We start from the raw sequence: 23,646 nt of genomic DNA, 5'->3' as shown, positions 1-23,646 counted from the left end.
TTTATCGGAAAGTTCTTCGAGTTGGTTTGATAGTTCTTGCATTTCCGACGGGGCTAGACGATAAGGAGCCTTGGCCACGGGCACCGCGCCGGGCACAAGATCGATTTGGAATTCAATCGGACGAACGGGAGGAAGACCGGTAACATCATGGGGAAAGACATCAAGGAAATCACGAACAATAGGAATATCTTGGATCTTCCTTTCCTTTTTGTCTTTTTTCACCGAGAGAGCTAGAAACGGAACGTACTTTTGGCATAAGTACTTTTGCGATTGAGCACACGACTTAAGGTTTAGCCTTCGTGACGTGTTTCCAAAGACCTTAAGAATTTTACCGTTGACGAGCGGGATGCGAATGAATTTATCAAAACAAACGACTTCGGCACGGTGCAAAGATAACCAATCCATGCCTACTATGACATCGAAACTACCCATTTGCATCGGGATGAGATCAATGGAGAATTTATGCTTAGAAAGAATAAGAGAACAATCACGGACGACGGAATTGATGGTAATAGAATTTCCATTGGCGACTTCAACAGAGAACGGTCGGGAAAGCTTAGTTTGAGGCATCGCAAGTTGCGACTCAAATTTCAAAGAATAAAACTTCTATCGGCACCGGTATCAAATAAAATAGAAGCCAAATGATAGTTCACCAAAAACATACCGTTCACAATATCGTTTGCCACTTGAGCTTGATTTGCATTCATCATAAAAGCTCGCCCTTGATTACCATGGTTGACTTGAGGTGCTTGTTGTGGAAGTGGAGGTGGTGCTTGGATTGCTTGGATGGGTTGGATGAGTGGTGCATTGAGTTGGGGAATTTATATGATATTTCCAATTTAGCTCTACAGTTTCAATAGGCTGATTGCTATTCTCCCTATTAATGAATCGTTCGAATTTGTCTCAAAAATTATACAACTTTATAACAAGTTCATACAAACATAAATAAAACAAATAAAAAAATTAAGCTTTAACTCTAACTAATACCTAAACACACCATACAAGAAATATATATATTTCTAAAAATATTAAAAAATCTAAAAGTAACCTGCGTGACACGTAGGCTAAAAGCTAGTTAAACTATATTTAACACACCACTTGCTTTTATAAAGATTTGCCTACACCTAAAGGCCAAAACAATGATATTGTATACCATACATATCAATGTTGTTAGGTATCTATACCATCAGTTAGATTTAATTTTGGTATCTATAATTCCGTTGAGAAAGAAAAATAAGTGACAAAGGTATAACCTTACACATCTAATTCATTAAGGTCTATGGATGGCGAGTTTGCATCTTTGACACCTCTCTCATCCCACAACATCTTTTACATTAGCGGCAGATATCCTGGGTTTTTGAGTTGATTTTTGCGAGCGGATTTGGTCGAACATGTTTTTTTAAGTAAGGTTTTTTGTTGTTATTATTAAACAACAGTAGAGAGACTATGAGAGGGGGCGATGATTCCATCAGGCACAAGGCACGCACAACTTTTATATGTGATAAGTAACTATAATTCATATGGCGATGTTTAGTAGTTTAACTAGAAAATAAAAAAGTAGTTGTCATATATGCATAAGAGTTCTCACTAGTTTTTATACACGTGAGTTTTGTGGTTTGATTGGTTGGAAAAAGTGACCCCAAGACCCAAGCCCTTTGCGCCCATGCCCCAAGCCCTTTGCGCCCATGCCATTTGTTTTGGCGAGCTTGGACGGAGATTTAAATGCTAAGGTGATATGCGGCGTCACCTCGCTACCAGGCTCAGCTCGAAGGGGATCAAGAAGGTCGACGGACCCAAGCCCACTCTCCCAAGAGGCCCAAAATTATTAAAAAAGTATATGTATTTTATATACAATTTTGCTTTAAAACTTAAGTACACAAAATAACTCTTTCATGCAATGGAAATAGTGGTACTAGTGGAAACAAAGGTATTGGGTAATTCCCATAAGCGGTATTTTATTATTATAGAATTAGCGGTATTTATTTTTATAGAAAACTTTTACTTTTGAGTTTTATATTAGCTATTTTAGTAACCTTTATTATTATTATTATTATTATTATTATTATTATTATTATATTTTGTTTGTTTTGGTTCGAATTGGACATTAAAAATGCAACCAAATTAGTAAAGTTGTCATGTTATTTATCATATAATTAAAAAAGTGATTTCAAATGTCCTTCAACCAAATTAGTAAAGCTGTCATATTATTTATCATATAATTAAAAAAATGATTTTAAATGCCCTTTTTATACTTCGGAAATACAACCAAATTAGTATAGTTTTATTTATCACATAATTAAATACGTGATTTCAAAGACCCTTTTTGATACTTGTTCTGAACCTCAAAATTTTAATAGATTCTCTAAAACAGCTTTGCCCATTACAAATGGCCTAATGGGCGTGTATGTGTTTTGATATGCCATATATGTCACAATTGCCTATAAATCATTCTCTTTTTCACTCACTCACACATGTTAAAAACACTACTCTCTCCTCTCATAACATCCGGTTTTTAAAGTTCTTAGCCAAGAGATAAACCATTTGTCGATGATCAGTTGGTAAAATTTGTAAGAATATATATATATTATATATTTATTTATATGGCCATAATTATCATTTATATAATAATAGATTAAAATAATTAATTATACCTTATTATATATTAGCTTGGTAATTGTTGATGGACCATATTACTCTTAATAGCTAATAAAGGGTTTCCCCTTGGGTGTATATATAGAGAGTATAAATTAACATCATAACCTAATCTCACACATATAAGTAAATCATGTGTCTCCTCTCTCTTCTAAACCGGGTTCCTCTCAAGAACCCTAACCATCCTTAACTATACATCCTAAAGGGGAACTTGATCAAGATGACAAGCATGTTGACTACATCATACCCTGCTGCGGTTACTACTCTTCATGCTGTAACAGTTTCATAGGTTTAATATTTATCATGTTTTATATTACTTACATAAAGAACTGATCAACAAAATTTTCCTTGCTTCTTGATCGTGTCTATCTTTTTATTTTTTTTAACCGTATACTATATGGTGTTTGAACCTTTAACCTTTTATTGAACACTTAAATCACCTTAACATCGCATCATAATGAGAATTCTTGATGGTGTCTAATGTCTTAACCCATGAATTTTCATTGGTGGATTATTGATGGTTCCTGAACTTGAATTTGTCTATGGATATAACCAAAGGTTCACTAATAGTTCCTACTTTTTCAGACAGATAAGATAAGTGATGTGTCCACTTTCATGAAACTCCTTTAATTCTAGTGAGTGATTTTATATTTCCCTTTTACGTGGTACCATGATTTTTGTTGTCATGGGTCTAAGATGGATAAAGCAAAGTTAAAAATTAAAATCATATAAAAGGTTTAACTTTATCTATGTCACTCTAGGCAGCAAATCTTGTGTGGGGTTGAAAATCATACAAAGTCCATGAAATTTGATTTGATTTTATATTATTATTATTATTATTATTATTATTATTATTATTATTATTATTATTATTATTATTTGGAGAAAATGACGATATAGTTTGACATATTGATGTAGTTTGATACAATACAAAATAGTAACATTCACAATATGAAAGCAAGAGTGTTTCTATCCATTTCAAATCACATGTAGAAGATAGGTGATTACATGTTATTGTCTACGCGTCATGACATTATCACCAGCAGATTCCCAGCTACCAATACAAATTTTAATTTTTGTTTACATTCACATTCTCAACACTTTTGTGAAAGATCCGTTTGGTGATTTCAAACACATCACCTACGGAACTCTAGAAATACAAAAAAAAATTATGACAAAGGGTCAGTTATTTTTTTTATCAAAGTGATTCATCAACAAAAGACAAATTTTCAATAGATGATGACACAAAAGATATCAAGATTACCAAAGCTACACATGCAATGGAGATGCATTATAAGTTAGAAACATAGGTACATAAGAACTATATATAAATCTATATTTAAAAGATATTTAGTTACAACATATGGTATTATAATGAAAAACACAATAATAACTTAATGTAAATACAACATAAAAACAAGTCTTCGAGATTTAATGTTCTCAAAAAGGATAACTATCAAGAATTGAGAAATGAAAGCATTGTAGTGGACTCACATAAAATCATTTATGTGAGTGCATCTCTGTCAAAAGTTTCATGCTTCTATATATGGTGGGATAACTGTGAGTGCAATCTCCTGCAAGGACCAACTTAGGTAATTACAAAAATACCCTTTAGTGTGGGGTATATATTTGATCATTATCAAATCTTGAGCTTGATTATAAAGTGGACCGTCCTATATATTGTATATTATTACCTAAAATGTCCGTGAACTTTGATCAGTAATCTTGTTTTGTTGATACAAAAAAGATGTTACAACCTGTAAATTAACCAATTTGCAAAGTATTAATCTCTAAGGCTGAGGGGTGTGGAGCGCGAGAAAGGGCGCAAGAGGACAGCCGTTCGCGCCCCGGGGCGCGAGCACCACACCACCGAGGCGCGAGAGGGGCGCGAGCGCGGAAAAAGAGGCAGGCGCGGATGGGCTAGCGGCTGAGAATGGCGTGAAGGTTTCTTGGGTTGCGTGAATAGAGCCGTTTGGGCTCGTTTTTTATTAAAAAAAAAAATTTTTTTCCATACAATATTTCTCTATATATTAACCTATATCCAACACAAACCCACAACAATATAACATACAATCTTTTCTCTCTATTAACCTATATCAAACCCAAACCAACACCAATATCACATACCAATATCACATACCACACCCAAAACCCAAAATCACCCCATCTTCCAAACCTTTTTTTAAAAACATGGCTGGAAATTGGTACCCAAACCTAGAATCAGATTACAGTTACGACGATTTATGGTCGGCACCGGACCAAGCGATGTTTTATTCGGGGTCGCAACAACCATCCGGCTTTCAACCATCCAACATACAACCGTCTCCTAACTTTGTAGTTCCGGAGACACAAGAACCAGAAGGTGAAGCTGCGGGACAAAGAAGACGCGTCCACCGGAAAAAACAATTTGCAACGAACGGGTCGGGTTCGGCTTCGACCGGAAGGACGAAACGGAAAATCACTCCGTGGTCATCGGATGAGAAGGAAGCCCTGTGTCGGGCTTGGATAGTCACTTCTGAGGATCGGCGTTGCGGTAATTGTTTTAACGTTTTTAAAAATGATTTTTAATAAAAAAGTTAAATAAAAAAGTTAAATGACATACAAATTTATTTATGCATTTTGCAGCGGACTACCAAAAGAGCAAGGTCTTTTGGACAAAGGTTAGGAAGACGTTCTATTCGCTCGTTGGGAGTACAGAGCGGAACGCCGATATGATTTCGGGTCGGTGGACCGAAATCAGAAAATTTGTCGGCTTGTTTACTAATCTGTTCAACAGGAACGCCGGTCGTATGAGACCAAGTGGCAGTGACGATTTGGCGGTTTATAATTTCACTGTCGAAGAGTGGAGGCAGGAGTGCCTGCGGAGGTATGGGACGGTGAAGACGTGGGACGATGTAAAGGTGTGGGAGAGGTTGAGAAGGTGTTCTAAGTGGGTTGAGCTGGTGGCGCCGGACGTTGATGCGGAAGTAGGGCCGAAACGGACTAAAACTAGTTCGTCTGGAGCGTACAGCACTTCCGCCGGGTCGGATTGCCGGGTTGGATTCGACCTAAACGTTGCGGGGGAGGAAACGTCTTCACCGCCGAGGAGGCGACCATTGGGAAGGGACGCCAGGGGCAAAAAACCGGCTGAGGGGGAAGCCGTAAACATCAACGATCTTGTTGAATCCCTCAATAAATTCAACAAAACCATGGAGGTGGTCTCTAATGACAAAAAGGAAAAAAAAAAGAATGAGAGATTTGGAATTCCTTACAAGAGACTTCAGTAACCTAAATCCGGTCGACCAAATGCTGATGGAAAAACAAAAGGAACGTATCCGGAAGAGGTTGATCGAAGAAGACCAAGCCGAAGAATAAGAATAATGTTTTTTTTTAGTACTTTAATTTTTTTTTTAGATATTAATGTGTTTTTTTAATTAATGTGTGTTTTTTTAAATAATTTATGACTTTTTTTAATAATACGTTTTTTTAATACATTTATAAAACAATAAAAAAAAAACCGCTCGCGCCCCCTCTCGCGCCCCTCCACACCATGCCCCGGGGCGCGAGCACCACTACCAACACCCATCTTATCAAGTTTCTCTCTCTGCCACACGTCACAATATTATTGGCTGGCGCCCCCACTCGCGCCCCCTCTCGCGCCCCCCACACCCGTCAGCCTAATTCTTAAAAGATTGTATTTTATGTACATGCCGGAAATCAAAATAAAACATATTGATCATGATACTTAAATGTAACATATGAATACAAAAGGCAATCATAACATAAAGAACCATAATAATTAGGGGTGTAAACGAGTCGAGCCTAAAAGTAAGCTCATTTAATAAACAAGTCTGAGCTTCACTTATCGAGCTCGAGCCAGCTCGCAAGTCTAAACGTGCCTGCCATTTATTTAATTTTTTTAATATATATTTAATAATCTATACTATATATGATACACCAAACAAGGGCAAATTAAGACACCCATTTTTAAATAATTTACAACATTTAAAGCATGAGGTACATGTGTTAATAAGGGTACACATGTATTTTAAACACAATTCATTCAACTTACAAGTTTGGTCCCTCATCTTTAATCATATTATGTTTTTAATTTAACTTGTAAACTAACTTCCCACCAATGATTTTTAAACGAGTATAGTCTTTTCATACGTTAATATTTTTATAAACAAATTGCACCATAAAAACGAGCATTTTATTCTCTTTAATTTGGATATGATATTGTTGTAATTTTTTTTCATTTTAAATAAATTAATATGTTACGTAGGGGTGTTCAGTGTCGGTTTTGATGGTTTTTAAGTTAAACTTATGATTCCAACCGTTAATATTATTTTTTGTCGTCCAAAACCAAACTCAACCATTGAAAGTTGAAACATAATCGTTACTAACGGCCTGGTTCCATTTTGGTTTCACAGTTTAAACTTTAATAATAAATTTATTTAAAATAATTAATAATTTAAATATACCATCAATTTTAATTAAAAACCAACATAATATGATACTTGAGATGATCATAAATAAAAAATGATAATTTTAGCCACATAAATGGTAAATATTAATGAAAGATATAGGACGTGAAATAATAAGAACAAAGATTACAAAAGGAAATATATTGCAATTAGGTTAATTTACAGTCTTTTCTGGTTTCATATGGCCGGTTGCCGATAGAAACCGCGAACCAACCATTCACTATGTTTTGAAAATTTTAAAACCGACAAACAAACCGAAAGTAAAAAAGAAAAAGAAGTCAAACCAATGATCGATTTAAACGATTTCAAGATTTTAACCGAACCATAAACACTTATATTTGTACGTGATTAACAGGTTCAAACACCAGCTGCATCGCGCGGGCACCCATTTAGTACTAATTAATATATGTAATATTATGTAAAGATAACTAAATAACATATATAATTTTATATATAAAATTATAATTGAAAGATAAATATATATATATATATATATATATATATATATATATATATATAATTATAAGTATAAAAAGTTAATAAATAGTAAACGAGCCGAGCTTGAGAATCCACTCACGAGTCGAGCTCGAGCTTTGAAAATAGAGCTCAAAACGGGCTGAGCCAAGCTCAAGCTCCATATAAGTTAAACGAGTCGAGCTCGAGCCTAATCGAGCTCGGGCTCAGCTCGACTCGTTTGCCCCCTAATAATAATAATAACTTAGAAACATAAGTCAATTGAAAATTGATTGGCCGATATGAACTTTTGATAACCGGTTTAATTATGGTAACTATGAAAAACAATTTTATGCATAAGATTGCTACAAAAATAAAGCGTCTGAAATTTGTTGAAATTAGACGTCATAAAAATTTAGTAAAAAATTTTTATAGAAAAATGTGTTGTTTCTCGAATTCACCAACGTCCAAAGTTTACAATTAACCGATGGTGACCAAACTAACCGAAGCATTTACTTTTTTTTTTTCAAAAACGAATTAAAGGAATTATGTATAACCAAAACGTACAAAAATCAAGACACTATTTGTAGGTTAACTTTTAGCTCATAACCAAACCAATCTATGCACAACTAAATTGTAACATGTATAAAACCATCTACCAAGTTAAAATCTTGGTCTCTTGGACAAGGTTACTAATTAAGAAGTTGCATGATTAAAAAGCTAGGATGAGTTTGCCAACCCTAATATCAGGCTATGGTGCACACTATAAGTAGAGTTTGCATGTGGCTTGCAACAATTTATTGGTTGGTTAATTGCACTTGATTAATTATATTTTGACTTTTTATTCCCTTGTATTTGTATTTCCTGTTTTTTATACCTTGTGACTTTAAAAAAAACACACATACACATATTATATATATATATATATATATATATATATATATATATATATATATATATATATATATATATATATTAGGGTTTAGATCAAATACAAATGAAATTAATATGCTAAACGTGAAAACCAAGTAGAGTAATTATATATACAAGTAGAGTAATTATATAAAAACTCTACTTGTATATATAATTACTCTACTTGATTCTCACGATTAGCACGTTAATTTCATTTGTACGTTAACATTTCTCATTTATTATAAAAGTTAAATCAAAGACCAAAATGTAAAGTGTACAATATGAATTCGTGACACTAAAGCAGACAAAAACTTTTAAAACCTTTTTTTTACTTTAATTTGATTAACCAAAGCCAACCAACCAGGCTATAATATTGCTATAATTATTAAAGTGCAATACTAACCAATTATAACACCTTCATCATGGCTATAATATTGCCAGCTTTGTCCTTGCCTATACTTTTTTTTTCTTTTTTGTGTGTGTGTGTAGGAATCTGACCCAACAATATACATGGTAGAGTTTAAATTTTTAAATTCTGATAGGTTTTGAACCTCTCTTCTGTTTATATTTAATTACAGATTTGATTAAAATATCACATTAATATAAATTACACAATTGTTGCAAAAAAGTGATGAAAAAGTGGCTTTTAAAAATGAACTTTTTATATAAGTTTACCAAACAAAATCTTTGATATTGTTCTAAAATGTTATCTTTTCTGACTCAAAGCTAGCATCATCCGCATGCTTTCTAAATTGGATTTAAAAATCACGTATCAAGTATATAGAATTAGTTCCCTTCTGAAAAAGGTAGCAATACCTTTGAAAATAATATCCTTAAGTATTAAGAAATTATATCAAACTAAGTTTGTGAAAAGTGCATCCCATTGGAAGAGAACTTGTAAAGAAAAACATTTTTCAAAGTATTATAGAAACCATAACATGATCACATTATAACTTTGTGTCATTGTCATAATTATGATTTGGAGAATGATATGTAAAAAGGGTTAAAAGGGGGTGCTTCTAAAGTTGTTTAGATGTTTTACCCATACATAGAGGGTAAAAGTCCACTATAGATAAAAGTGAAAGACAGAAATGTGAGGTAATTGATTTAGACAAAAAAAAATTGACATAAAGTGTTAAGTTAAATATTGTACCTTTTATTCACAGTTAATAAAATATGTAGGTAAAAAATAAACAGTTTACCACTATCTATAAAATGGCCCTAAAAATCCAATATTTACACTTTTTGTTTCACTAATACTTTTCATAGAACTTTTCTTGTAGAGCAACATTTTGTGCCAAATTGAATTAAAGAAACAAACTAACTAAAATTTTCAATTAACCTAGAGAGTACTCACAAGTCATAAAGTTAACCATAAAAATCTATTTGTCATGATTTTAAAAAATGACTTGAGCTCCATTAAAGCAAAATGATATTATAGTGACATGATACATTGTCTTATATTTCAATAAAATCAGAATAAAAGGTTGTTTAGTAGTCTCACTAAAAAAGCTACCTTTAAATTGGTCAAAGATAGAAAGTGTTTTATTCACTTAAAAGATGTGTCTTAATATCTTAATGATTATTAAAGCTACTTAATATTAAAAACTTATTGACTGATTTAGAGGTTATCTCTTAATTCGCCAAGACTTTTAATAACTAAGAACAAAGTTGTCAACTAGCCCCTAAGTTTTTCAAACTTGAAAGAACTTTGAACATATTATCTCTTAGCTAAAGTGTTTAAAATATTATAAAGTTGCCTTAAGGCTTATCCCAATGTTGATGCTCTTAGTGGGTAACCTAAAGGATCTAGCTCATAATTAAAGACAAATAAAAACTGTTATGAACCTATTAAAAAAATAACACGTTGAAAAAGGTTATATAATAGCAACCATAATGTGTTCTAATACATTCATGAGATAATGTACAATCATTACACGCAAAATTCTTTAGGACCACATATGGACCATACATGTGTTGGCTAATACCACTTGTGTACAACTAGCTTAATTAGTCGACTATAACTAACTAGGACCATTCATTTTGGCTTGCTTGTAAAGGTGCATCAACCATAAGTACATATATATTATCTTAGTAATTAAGAAATTTGGTGTGCAATCTTTTCTTAATGATGTTTCACTAACCATACATATGTTGATATGCCCTACTTATAAAGTTAAAACTATTTGACTAGTCAAAGACCCCATTGTATTTTCTTTTTTTTAATAGCGTTTGAAACTACCTTCAATTCCCGTATATGTCTTCCTATGACGGGATGTTAACCGTCCATACTGATTTTAACGCTCTAAATCTGACTCACCCAATAACAAAATTAAGGAGGAAACACATCACTGTAAAAAAACCCCATTGAATCGGGTTTCAAACTTGAGACCTCAATGATTCCAAACGTTAACCATCATCGCCGTGTCATTGGACCAGAATGTTAATAGAAAGACTTTTGATAACATGATTGTATTGGCTAAATGTAGCAATCTTAACCGGTTAGACAATTAAATAGTTGGTGAAGCTAGCGTACGTCTAAGGATAGACTAAAAATATCGTATTTTTCTATTATGTAAAGTAACTGATACGTTAATTATGATAAAGAGAGTAATAAGAAATTACAATGATGGACTTATTTTTTAAAAAAAACAATTTAAAAGTCATACACATTGTAAATGAGCATTGTGTGACTTTTCACCCACTCCACACATTCATATTTTAATTATATAATATGTTTTTGACCACTAGTTATTATAATAACCAAAATCAACACGTACATTCACAAGATATGATCTTGTGTTTTGACAAAACATATATAATAGGATTCTATGTCCAAATTAATTTATTTTTCTATTTCATCACAAAATTGAAAATTGACACTAGGAGAACCTTTTGTCCTGACTAACTACCAAGTATGGACTTTTTGAATAAGATACTCTAGTCTCTAGGTGATCAAGGGTTTCATATGTGGAAACAGCCTTTTTTGTAGAAATGTAGAATATGGACGCGTAAACCAGACTCAATTCAGTCTGACACCCAGACCCATGCATATAGTGTTACGATACAAATGATAATCAAGCTAGAGATTGTAGACGAAGAAGAATCACATAAGAGAAGGAGATAAACTCTTAATTTGATAGTTGTGTATTTCATATCCCAGTTTGTATATCTAACGGCCTCTATTTAATACCTAACATATAGGAGCCTCACAAATTAGGTTTGCCCTTAGTCTCTAGGCGATCTTAATTCCATCTTAATTAAGAACAAATTTATTTAATAAGTTATCAACAAGAATATTACTAATTATTAGGTTAGATTTATAAGTATTTCCACTTTTTGTTAATTAAAAAAATGTATATTAACAAGAGCTAAATTTAATGATGAAGAAAGCACATACCTTAATACATCATTGATTGCGCATTCTTGGAGGCACTATATCACCGAGTAATCCTTGATCTTTATGAGAATCTTGAGAGGACGGTTGAGCTATCTTGTTAGAAAAATGATCTCCTGATTCATTAGGTGGTGCTTGTGGCTGCGGTTGGGGTTGCGATGCGCCAATAGCACGCACTTGATCAAGGAATTGTGTTCTAGAACTAGAATAGTTGAGTGGATTCAAAGCTAAGGAATTTGGGGCCAATTGTCTTGCAAAAATACCTTGATCATGATGAGGTATTAGCCCTCTTGGAAACCCTAGGGAGTGATGGCAATGTTGGCCTTCGTATGTTGTGATTACAGTTGTAGGGTCTTCTGATGACCGCTCAACTCGCTTCTTAACCGTGCATTTGTTGTTTGTGCAACGGTAATAGCTCCTTCAAAAGAATTGTGAATATTATTTAGAACATATTTTTCGAAACGACTTGTTCAAATCACAAAATAGACAATAAGTAATAATCTAACATATATGTAGTTCTAATAACACCTATTTATTTAAAACACCTTTTTTTTCTCACAAAGTACTTGATAAGCATTTTGGGTATGTAATTTCAAGCATTCTCATATGCAATGGTCCGATTTGTATTTCGATCGAGTAACCAACTTTGTTTTCATCTATGTAAACTTCATTATAATTTTATATACCGTAGTATTCCAACCTTGGCGTCGGGTAACAAATTTCTCAGTACCGCATACAAAATTACCCTTATCTGTAAAGTAGTCTTTCTCATTCTTTTTGCAGTACCTCATGTATGTATATATACTTAGGTTACTAATAACTGAGTTACACTAATTTAGACAATGTTACATGAGAATAACATTACTATTATAGAGACAACTTTTTTAACAAAATCCCAAAAGAAATGTTAAATTTTAAAAGTCATTGGCAACCCATGATTGTTTGGTTGAAACATAAAATGTGACTAATATCTAAAATTTTGAGATTCTTTGAAGTATATATCAAAAGTATATGTATTATTTGTTAGAAACAGATCCACTGTTCCAACCTATGCAGTCAATGTGTAGTATCGGTAATATCAGCGATGCTACCGATATTCCCGATATCAGTGTTTTAAGTCTTTATTATCAATTTTTGGTGTTTAATGTTAGTGTTGTAAGTTTTAATCAGTTCATACTTGCTACAGTTGTTAGTGTTAAAATGTTATATATAAATTTTTCATGATATTAAAATTATGAATATCCCACCGTGATAATCGATATCTCAAATACCAGTCCTTGACAGATATTCGATATTTTTCTGCGTAATTAGCTGCATAGGTTCCAACCAGGGATATATGATATCTTGAACATAAAATGTGACTAGGACTAAAAAGCAATTTCCATTTTACTTGGCTTTATAACCTTTATTATCAAAATAATGAGGGCATGAAGCTAACAGATTTATTAAATAAGCAAATATATAAGTGATTAATTATAGCATGTCTTATAATAGAAACATTAGAAATGCAAACCTGGGAAAAGGGCTATTTTTAACAGCTTTCTGTCCATATTTTCTCCATCTGTAACCATCTTCAAGATGATCAATTTCACTCTTGGTCATGAATGCAAAACGCGGCTGACGAATTCTTTTCGGTCCCTTCCTTTTAACCTTACCCCTGAAAATTATTTCAACCAACTTTAATCAGTAAAATGATGATACATAAATACAACAGAAAAGGTTAAATATAATAAGTTCAAAGAACTTCATTCATTGTTTAAATAAATGCTACTTTATATATATTAACTGCTTAAGTAAATTAACTACTTATCAAAAAACAACTATTTAATTGAACTTTTAGCTTTAACTCCTCAAATAAGTAATTTAAAATGATATTAAAGAGGTAATAAAAAAGCATCAATTTTTGCAACTGTTTTCATTATGCATATATATATAGGGTTTTGATCAAATACAAATGAAATTAACGTGCTAAACGTGAGAATCAAGTAGAGTAATTATATATACAAGTAGAGTAATTATGTAATTACTCTATAATAATTACTCTATACAAGTAGAGTAATTATGTAATTACTCTATAATAATTACTCTATGATGTAATTACATAATTACTCTACTTGATTCTCACGTTTAGCACGTTAATTTCATTTGTACGTAAACCTTCCCCTACATATATATTCTGTTAAAGAACATGCACAAATAGAAAAAATGACCCCTAACTATAAAGTTGTTGGCTTGTTGCATGTGGAAACTGGAAAGTATGCATTGAAAGATCAAATTCATTTATTAGTGGTTAATAAACTTAATATCAACAATAACATTTATGCAACCATATAAAAGAACAAATTAAGTAAATAACTTTGTAAAGAATGGTCGATCGATGATTTTCACGCACAAGTGCAAGACAGCCAAGGGATAAACAGCTTTCAATCAAAACAAAATTATCATGAAACAACAAAACAGAAGGTCACATTCGCGAAAAAAACGGATACAAGAACCAAAAGACAATGAAACAAATCAATAATACACAAAAAGAAAGCTACATCTTATGCAAAAAAACATACTAAACCAAAAGGTTTATGAATATGCAAGACATAAATAAAAACTAGATCTATTATGATTGATTTTAAATGTCGGACACTAGTGAGATGATGTTTAATATAACGGTTATATATATATAGTCTCAGTCTCATTTATTAGGAAATATATGTGACAACAAACACTTTGATTAGATGCATTATGTTTAGTAACTTTTATGCAAATTATACGGAGCCACATGTGCAATATTAAAAAGCAAAAATCAGTGTCTAACGATTTACATGTTCCTGAAATAAAGACAATCATAATTTACTTGTTTTAGAAAAGTTGCAGAAAAGGTATGTTACTAGCATGTCAATATATGTTATACATGAAAAATGATTACAATATATTTTGATATTGTACCAACCATAAGAAGAAAAGTAGTTTGCTAAACTGGTAAATATAGAGTGTAATTTTGATTTTGCTACAAAGATTATATTGTAAAAGACTAAAAACAAGAATACTTCTAAGAAAACTAAGAACAAGTACAAAATTAAGACATACTTTTTGTTTCCAAACAATATTCATATACACAAATGAGATTTGACGACTCACTTGAGTTGTAACAACTTGAAAGAACTTCGTTTAACAATATTTTTTTTCGTATCTATTATATGTAAGTTACATTTACGAAATCAAGTAGAAAAAAATACGTGAATCGACTATAAAAATAGTTGTAACGAACGTTTACATATATGTGTGACAAACTATAATTTGCATAGATCGATGTAACGAACATTTACATGTTCATTATACATATTTAAATTACAAAATTCACGCATATATGTAGATGTTCGCCACACCTATTTTTATAGTTGACTCACGTATTTTTTTTTAATTTTCGTAGATATAACTTACATATAATACATATGAAAAAAAAATAAAAGTCAGTTAAACAAAGATCAATCTCTTAAGTTCTCGCAATTCAAATGACTTCTCAAATGATGTATCATTGTATCCCCCGACACACACACACACACATATGGCATATGATCTTTATACACCACTATAGATTTTCACACACTTTTTGCTTATACGTATCATATAAGGCTATACGGGTTGTATAGACCTGAGTTGTTGAAGACATGTACGACTCGAAGCTATACGAGCCGTATAGGACATAAAAAAAGCTGCTTCGTGTGTCCTCTTGGTACACTTGTCAGTCATGCATGACTTATACAGCCCGTATAACACTATAGCCCTATACGAGTCATATACACTTGTACAGTCACCATAAGGGTGGTATATGCAGATCATATCCCATATACACGAATACATATACGTTGAATACTGTATGTTATACGTTACGGTAAAATACGGTACAGGTTAAACCCGTAGGGTAAAAGAGTGTTCTAACTTCTTACTATCACTAACTGACTCGTACTGTCGTCATTTTATGTAGAAAGCAAAGCCAAAACCAGCACGCTACCACCGTATAACGGCGGAATTGATGCTTTCTAGCTAGGTGTATAACTAAACAGCCCTTGGATTCCAAGTAAATCACAAAAATGCCATTGCAACTTGCTTTAGCAGCTTTTCGTAGCAAATTCGTTAACATATTATTCGTTAAAAATAATATTCACTTATTCACTCACCATTTTCATGATAAACAAGCACCGAAATAGTGAAATGAAATGATTATTATTATGCACTAGCATAATGTTTATGAAATAATGAAATTGTGATGTTAAACACACACGTGAGAAGAAAGTAAGTAATACTATTTTTATTAGTACAATTATAATAATAATAATAATAATAATTATTAGAATAAGCAAATCCGGATATGAAGCCAGAAACCGTAGATGCTTCAACGATGATGAAGAAGAAATCAACCACACCTCGTCTTTGTTGTCTAACACCGAATCTTCAAAACACAAATACTCGTTAGAAGGGGTAAGAGACCGGAGTCTCAGATCACCGATGCTCAAGTCAAGTCAATATTTCATTCAATATCATGAAAATAAACTTCAAAACACATATACTCGTTAGAAGGGGTAAGTGACCGGAGTCTCAGATCACCGACGCTAAAGTCAAGTCAATATTTCATTCTAACATCATAAAAATATATAGGCTATTCTGGTGCGAAATAAGCCACTTCAAATAGATTCATTGCTCCTGCCGTAGAATACTACGGGCTACCTAGTAGTTTACCAGATAAATTGATAAGCTGCGCATTCCTGGCCCAGCAAAACCGGTAGCTCCTTGGTCACAACCAGTTAAAGCTAAAGTTCCATCACAATAAGAACCTCCTCCTCAATATATAATTTTATGGTGGTGAATGAAATACAAAGACTGACTTGAGCGTTAGTGGGTGGTCATCCCACCCCTTGGTCACGTCATATGATGGTGAATCAAATACTGACTTGAGCGTTGGTGGGTGGTCACTTCTCGGTCTCGGTCCGTAACCCCTTGGTCACGTTTTATAAGTCAAATACTGACTTGAGCATCGGTGGGTGGTCACTCTAGTGACACCACCAAACAAATAAGACAACGAGGTGTGGTTGATTTCATCTTCATCATCGCATCCATAATAATTATCAATATTAATACTTCATCAACAACTATATATATAAACTCACACTCGATCCGACGATGTTGAAGGTTTACCACCGGAAACAGCGTCCGCTGAAACCGTAGAAGACTCTACTCGCTCCTCTGATGAACTCGTTGATACCGAAACCAACGGATTAGACATATGAGACATGGACACATCCCCTGCTTCATCCACTTGCACCTCACTACCATCAACACCTAAATCTGCACCGTCGGATTCAATCCGATCGAAAATCGACTGTGCTGCAGGATTGAAGCTCCATCTGAAGTCATTTAACACGCTGCTTTCTTCTCCGAAGTTGTAATCGGTTGCCGGAAACGTCCATGTTGAGTCGCCGGAGAATCCGCCGGTGACCGGATTAATACTATTCTTATCATCTTCCATATTTCATACACTGAGAAAGATATTGAAGCTAGGGTTTAGCTTTTCTGAGAGAGAGAGAGTGTGTGTGTGCGTGAGAGAGAAAGAGGACGCGTAATATTCTGTTAAAAGAGGTTCTAGTCGACAATTTGATTAGATTATTATTATTATTATTATTATTATTATTATTATTATTTAATGTATTTATTTTCTAGTTTGGGAATTTAATAGTTATTTATTTTTTTTCTTCTAGTGAAAGGTTTGGCAAATAGACTATACGTTATCGTTTATTAATACGGGGTTTAAAGTTTCTTTATGTCATTGTCATGTAAGCATTAAGCGTTAAGTAACTTATTTAATCATATGTTGTGGTTTGATTAAAAAGTTACATAACATAAACAAATTGTGACTGGTTGAGGTTACATGGACACCGTTACTCTTTTCTCTAACGTCTATTAAGGGGATGTCACGTTTCTTTAACATCGGTGGCGTGTTGTACAGTGGCATTAAATGCATAAACGACAGTGGTGTGTACTTAAACCATTAGGTATTAAGTTGAGGGTATTAAAAGCTAGTCGGATATGTAAACACCATCGGTTCGATAGTTTTGTTTTTAAAACTATCGGATCTAGCAAGATTCATGCATTTACTGTCTCCGGTGATTTGCCTATTGGCAGGTTTGTCACTGTCGATCTATCTGGTTTGAATTACCAGTCAAGATTTTTTTAAAATCATTTTTCTGCCATGATTTTGTAAAATGTCAAAAGCCATTTCATTTTGAAATTACATATCAGGTTTTACCTTGGAATCTACTAAATTTCGCTTTTTATTACCATTAATTGTTTAGAAATTTAATAGTAATAAAAACATATGTGACTTAACGTTTATTACCTGTTGGACAACGCCTTTCTTAAACAAAGACGAACCACCGGTTTTAAGTCAAGTGGCAGAATATAGTTGTTTTTGTGGGTGCTTGGGATTCCTTATTTACACCTCCTTATACCTTATATAAGGAGTTTTTCATAAGTTACAACATTCTAACTTATGAAAACTCTTTTTTTATACTTTTTTAAAATGTTTAATAAGTTATATTATCCAAATACTATTTTAATCTATAAAAGTGAATAAGTTATAAGGAGGTAAAAATAAGGAAACCCAAACACCCCCTTAATATGCCGCCGACTTAACGATTAAAAGTCAACACTCCAACGAGTTTTAACATAAGCAGTTTGAGAAACGTCGGTGAATATATCCTCTTGATTTTGACTATTTTCTTTTTCTTAACAACATTTTTTCTCAAGTCTGCCTATGACGATATTTCCACTGTTCCCGGTTATTGAACACTTCAGCTCTTAACTTGAAAACACCCTTTGCGAAGGAAATCCTAAACCATCAAATCGACGTAAGAGCCAAATCCCGAGCCAACGACCTCTCATAAGATAAACAAGCAGGCTACCACTAAATGATATCATTGGTATTTTACTATTTTATACCTTTTACTATTTGTTTAATTTAATTACTGGGATTTAATAATAATTTACTTTTGCTTCTAGTGAAAGTTATATGAATGAATAGGTAAACGATAATATTAAAAAATAGGTGTCAACATTTAAATAGTACGGAGAAGAAGCGAATAGAAGGATTAGGCTGAGGGGTGTGGGGCGCTAGAGCCCCTCCGCTCGCGCCCCGGGGCGCTAACACCACACCACCGGGGCGCGAGCGGGGCGCTAGCGCGGAAATCCAGGCAGGCGTGAGGCTGGTCGCGGGAGAAGAGAGAGAAAAAAGCCGTTAAAGAGCCGTTGGAGCCTGCAATAATTTAATTAATAATAATAAAATTAGGGTTTAGTTTAGTTGACTTACTCGTCCGACTTCATCAGCATTGATTAAAACAAACTCGTTACGGTTATGAGAGCCTGCAATAAGTCGTCCTTTGGTATCCATTGAATCATCAAAAAGAAGAAGAAGATAGAGTGAGGTGTAAGAGATGTAATTATAATTACTGTGTGTGTGTGGTGTTAGAAGAAGATGTAGAAGAGAAGAAGACAACGACAGACAGCTAGTGGGTGTTAAATTCTAGAGAGAGAGTGTGAATAATAATAATAAAAGTAGAGAGAAAGAGAGTTGAACGCGTATGTAAAAAAATAAAAAAAAAATTCGCTGGAGCCTCTGCTGGAGCCCCTCCACACCAGGGCCAGGGGCTCCAACACCCCCCTTATCCAGTTTCTCTCTCTGCCACACGTCATAATATTATTGGCTGAAGCCCCCACTGGAGCCCCCATTAGAGCCCCCCACACCCCTTAGCCTTAAAGGTTGTCCGTTAATCTAATACCACGCGCATGGAATGTACACGTAAGTCACTTGCTACATCTATAGGCCTATAGGGACATAGTGACATACACCATAATTTTATATCAAATCAAATCAAATCAAATCAAATCGGATTAACCATTTCTAGTTAGTTTTGAAACCAATTGGCTTGTAACTTTTGTCTAGTGGTTTAATATTTGTAACCACACCTTGGATTTAGGCTTTATTCGTTTTTGATCTCACGTATCGAACCTAATTTCGAATCATCTGTTTACACACGAAAACTTTACGTTAAGGCGATAATGAAGTTGGTATGCATCAATTCTGTGTTACAGTATCAACATTTGTTATAGCAAGCGATGTGTAGGGTCGGCTCTAGAAATAGTAAAATGAAGCTAGGGCTTAAAACAAGATTAATAACTATACATCTATAATTTGGGATTTGGATTGGTGTATGCAATTTGAACGAGATGTGGGAAATTGCATTACTTTTGTATTTGCATAAAAATGTGATGACAATATCTTGATTTATTTGAAGTGAAAGTACGCTGACCCTTTTACAACAAGGTGCTGTTTTCTTATACATTATTTTAGGCCCCCAAAAACATTGAGCCAGCCTGATGATATTTGTAACTAAATAAAGTCAATCAGTTCATTGTAGTAAACGACGTGCATAAATGGAAAAAAATGACTAATATATAATTTATATTGAAAACTAGATTAAATATTCTCGAAATGCCCTCTTAAAGTTAAATGTATTTATCTTTTTCAAAATTATGACAGGTTAAAATAAATCATTTTTTAAAGTAATAATTTAATTCGGGTTACATTAAGTTATAACTAAAAGTTGTTCTCCTTGAGGTTGATTGTTTGTATAGAGAAAAGTATGAAATTGATTCATCTGTTATTGAGGGTGGTAGCGGTGGTAGCTATGACGGAGAGGATAGATATGATAGTGTTAGCGGTGTGATAGCGATGTTTGTGGATGGCGATAATGATGGATGGATAAACAGTGCAATACTGTTTCGAATTACCTGAAATTTAAATATAATAATTAACAAAGTAGAATAACTACAATGTCTAGCATCTTCGACTGCGAGTAATGAACAAACTAACATGTTAGGGTTAGCTAAGGATCCGTGTTCAACACAATTCTCTCAAAACATATATGTTTCAGGTATTCCCTAAGACAAATGTGTTTGTTTTCAAGGATACAATAATTAGAACAATATTGTCATATATTAGGTCGTGTCATCGTGAGTCTGATCTAGCATCAGACTCTTTGGTATTCTACATGTTGGAGTTTGGACAGATGATCATAAAGGGTATGCATAATGTAACGCCAGTTTATTAAATATATATTAGTTTATGAAACAACAAAATTGGATTTAGTAAATAAAATTCGTTGAACTTTTACAGGATTAACTAAATGTAAGCAGTTATTGTGGAACCCAAGTGCTAGAGGTGCAAGCCTCTTAAACAAAACGTAACATTTTTGTTAAAAATAAAACAGGAACGTGAAAATAACTGGAAATGTGTTTTCAAGTGTCGGAAAAGCCTTTACAGTTTCTATTTCTTTACGTAGTTGAGTTTCCAACTTTTCATACCTCTTTTGGCTTTTAATTAACTTTTCATTTTCTACCCTACCCACTAATAACTCACTAGTCATGTCATGGATTTTTAACTTTTTCCCAAACGTGACATAGATTTTTTTTTATGTAGAAAATACTAATCATTTCTAGTAATCTTGTTAGATTACATTGTGTTATTTTTTTTTCCAATTTTGTAAAGATTACATTGTGTTATCCAACTTTATACAATAGTTTTCTAAGGATTTGTTTGATTTGTTCGATTTGTTTGAAAGCATCATAATTGTCGGATCAATTATTTGCGGGTTGTGAAGTAGCACGATATGTTTGGGCACGTTGGGACGGAGGTGTAAGGTGCTTCCTATAACCGGGAAATTATTTCAGGAGGTCTGGAATTGTGTTGAGACTTGTTTGCAAAGGTGATTCTGGTTCATGCTTCCTGGTGTATTTGATTGGCACGAATTAATGAAATAAAATCGCCAACACTAAGGCGGTGTCTATCCAAAATCCATGAAGACATCAAGGTTATAACGAATTCTTATGGATTAGAAATAGAGCTAATAATTTTGCTCTTGATTTGTTAGATTGGCGTAATTTTGATTTAACCATAATTTTGTTGTAATTTTATCGCTCCTTTTTAGTATTATTATTATTATTATTATTGTAGAGATGTTTAATTAGTTTTCAGTTTTTTCACATTGTTTTAGTATACTCACTTGAAATTTGGACCAGAAAATGGCATAGTTAGATTAAACTTCTATTACAAAAATACTTCATTAGTTTAAAAAGAAGAAAAAAAAACATTTAAAGGCATTGATATTTGGTAAATGATTTGTTGTGATTATTAGACTTACACAAACAATTTATGTTTTAAGGAGATAACCTGGTGGTAAAGTGACCTACTCTTTAACCTGATTGAGTGATTGTGGGATCAAATCATGCAAAGTGCAGATGTAAGATTTTAGAAGTAGGTCAGGTAAGTGTACAATATAGAATGCTTACGTTCTTCGGTAAAGATATATCACGTGTAACTTATGTGTCCGTTAACTTATAATCCATATGATTTAATTAATTCATGATATTTTTAGTTGGGTAGTGTAGCACTCTTCATTGATGTTGATAGGGTAACAGTTTTCTTTAATAGTCATTAATTAACGTTTATCAAACTTTATTAAACCTCTAATTACAAACAAGTAAGATATTAATTTTAAATCAAAACTAAAAACAACGTGGACGACTTCAATCCACATCTAAAGAGGGGTTTGGAATACATTTAAGCAACAATGAAGGTTGGTATTAGAGATTCTTGAATTTTCAAAGTCTTAACGCTTTTGAATTCATACAGAAGTTAGCACGAGCGATACTTATGAGGATATTATGATGTATTTGGAAGGGTCAAAATGATAAAGTACCCAACAACGATAACAATCATCGGCCAAAGTCGTAGATAAGATTAAATCAACCATATTATGGGAAAACAAATCGATCAAAAGCGATTATCTTAGTCTGGTACCTTTGGTGTAATAGTATTTTTTTTTTCATTTTTCTTATAATGCAATATAGTTTTAAGAAGGAAAAAAATACAATAATATAAAACAAGATAAGGGACTTTAAATTAGTATATACCACACGATCTTCAGCTGTTAAAATTGAATAAATCAAAACTTAAAGTTTGACTGATGTCACGTGTTTGACAAAGTTTTCTAAAAACAATTAATTTCCGTTCACGAAATAGTTTCACAAGATACAGCAACAAGAGCAGTTGTGGGTACTGCTGAAGATAATCGACTAGCATGAAGTTACATATAAAGGAGCATGTCATAGTTGCAATATTAATTCATGGCACGTTTATCTTAATATTGTGGTCTATCACAATATTGTATCGTGTTTCTTGAGTCCTCAAGTTGCTAAACGTAAGGTAGTGACCATTTTATGGTCATATCGACATGAAACCACCCAATCATTTAATTGTATTTATTTACGTCTTTAGTAAAGGTCTACCATGGACAAACAACATAATATTCCAATAATTTGGTAGTACATGCACATAACCTATACGAATTAACACATCAAAGAAACATACAACCTATGGTTTCATCTAACCACCACATAACAAAGATATACCATCTTTCTATGAGATGGTTCCCTTTTCCACCCAACACAATTTTACTTAATAGCCTATTCATCAATTTACGAGAACATGACATTAGAAACTTTAAGAGACTCGTGAACACCCTGCTAACCGATAAAATTAAGTCATTCGTGGTTTACGTTGGACTTGTGGTTTTCAAGAGAGTGTGAAATATGCTTTCGTATATTGTTAATTGATAGTTTAAATTAAATAATTTCAATTATATGCAAATCAATAAACCAATT

The 23,646-nt window shown here is 33.0% G+C and overlaps 1 protein-coding gene across 1 annotated transcript; it reads right to left on the bottom strand.

The window, feature by feature from the left end:
• Window positions 1-4,175: 4,175 nt before the first annotated feature.
• Window positions 4,176-17,398, bottom strand: LOC143557197 (putative WRKY transcription factor 57). Its single transcript, XM_077046325.1, has 4 exons — window positions 17,040-17,398; window positions 13,394-13,537; window positions 11,884-12,298; window positions 4,176-4,409 (listed from the first exon to the last, which is right to left on the bottom strand). The coding sequence occupies exons 1-3, from the start codon at window positions 17,396-17,398 to the stop codon at window positions 11,893-11,895; spliced, it is 909 nt and encodes a 302-aa protein (XP_076902440.1). The 3' UTR covers window positions 4,176-4,409; window positions 11,884-11,892.
• Window positions 17,399-23,646: the final 6,248 nt, after the last annotated feature.

The sequence above is a fragment of the Bidens hawaiensis genome, unplaced genomic scaffold (genome assembly GCF_021521415.1).
Source record: "Bidens hawaiensis isolate Kalapana, Puna unplaced genomic scaffold, B.hawaiensis_p1.1 tig00018846_1, whole genome shotgun sequence".
In the NCBI taxonomy this organism is placed as follows: domain Eukaryota; kingdom Viridiplantae; phylum Streptophyta; class Magnoliopsida; order Asterales; family Asteraceae; genus Bidens; species Bidens hawaiensis.
Note: the sequence above shows the minus strand (reverse complement) of the source record. Positions and strands in the feature narration are given on the sequence as shown.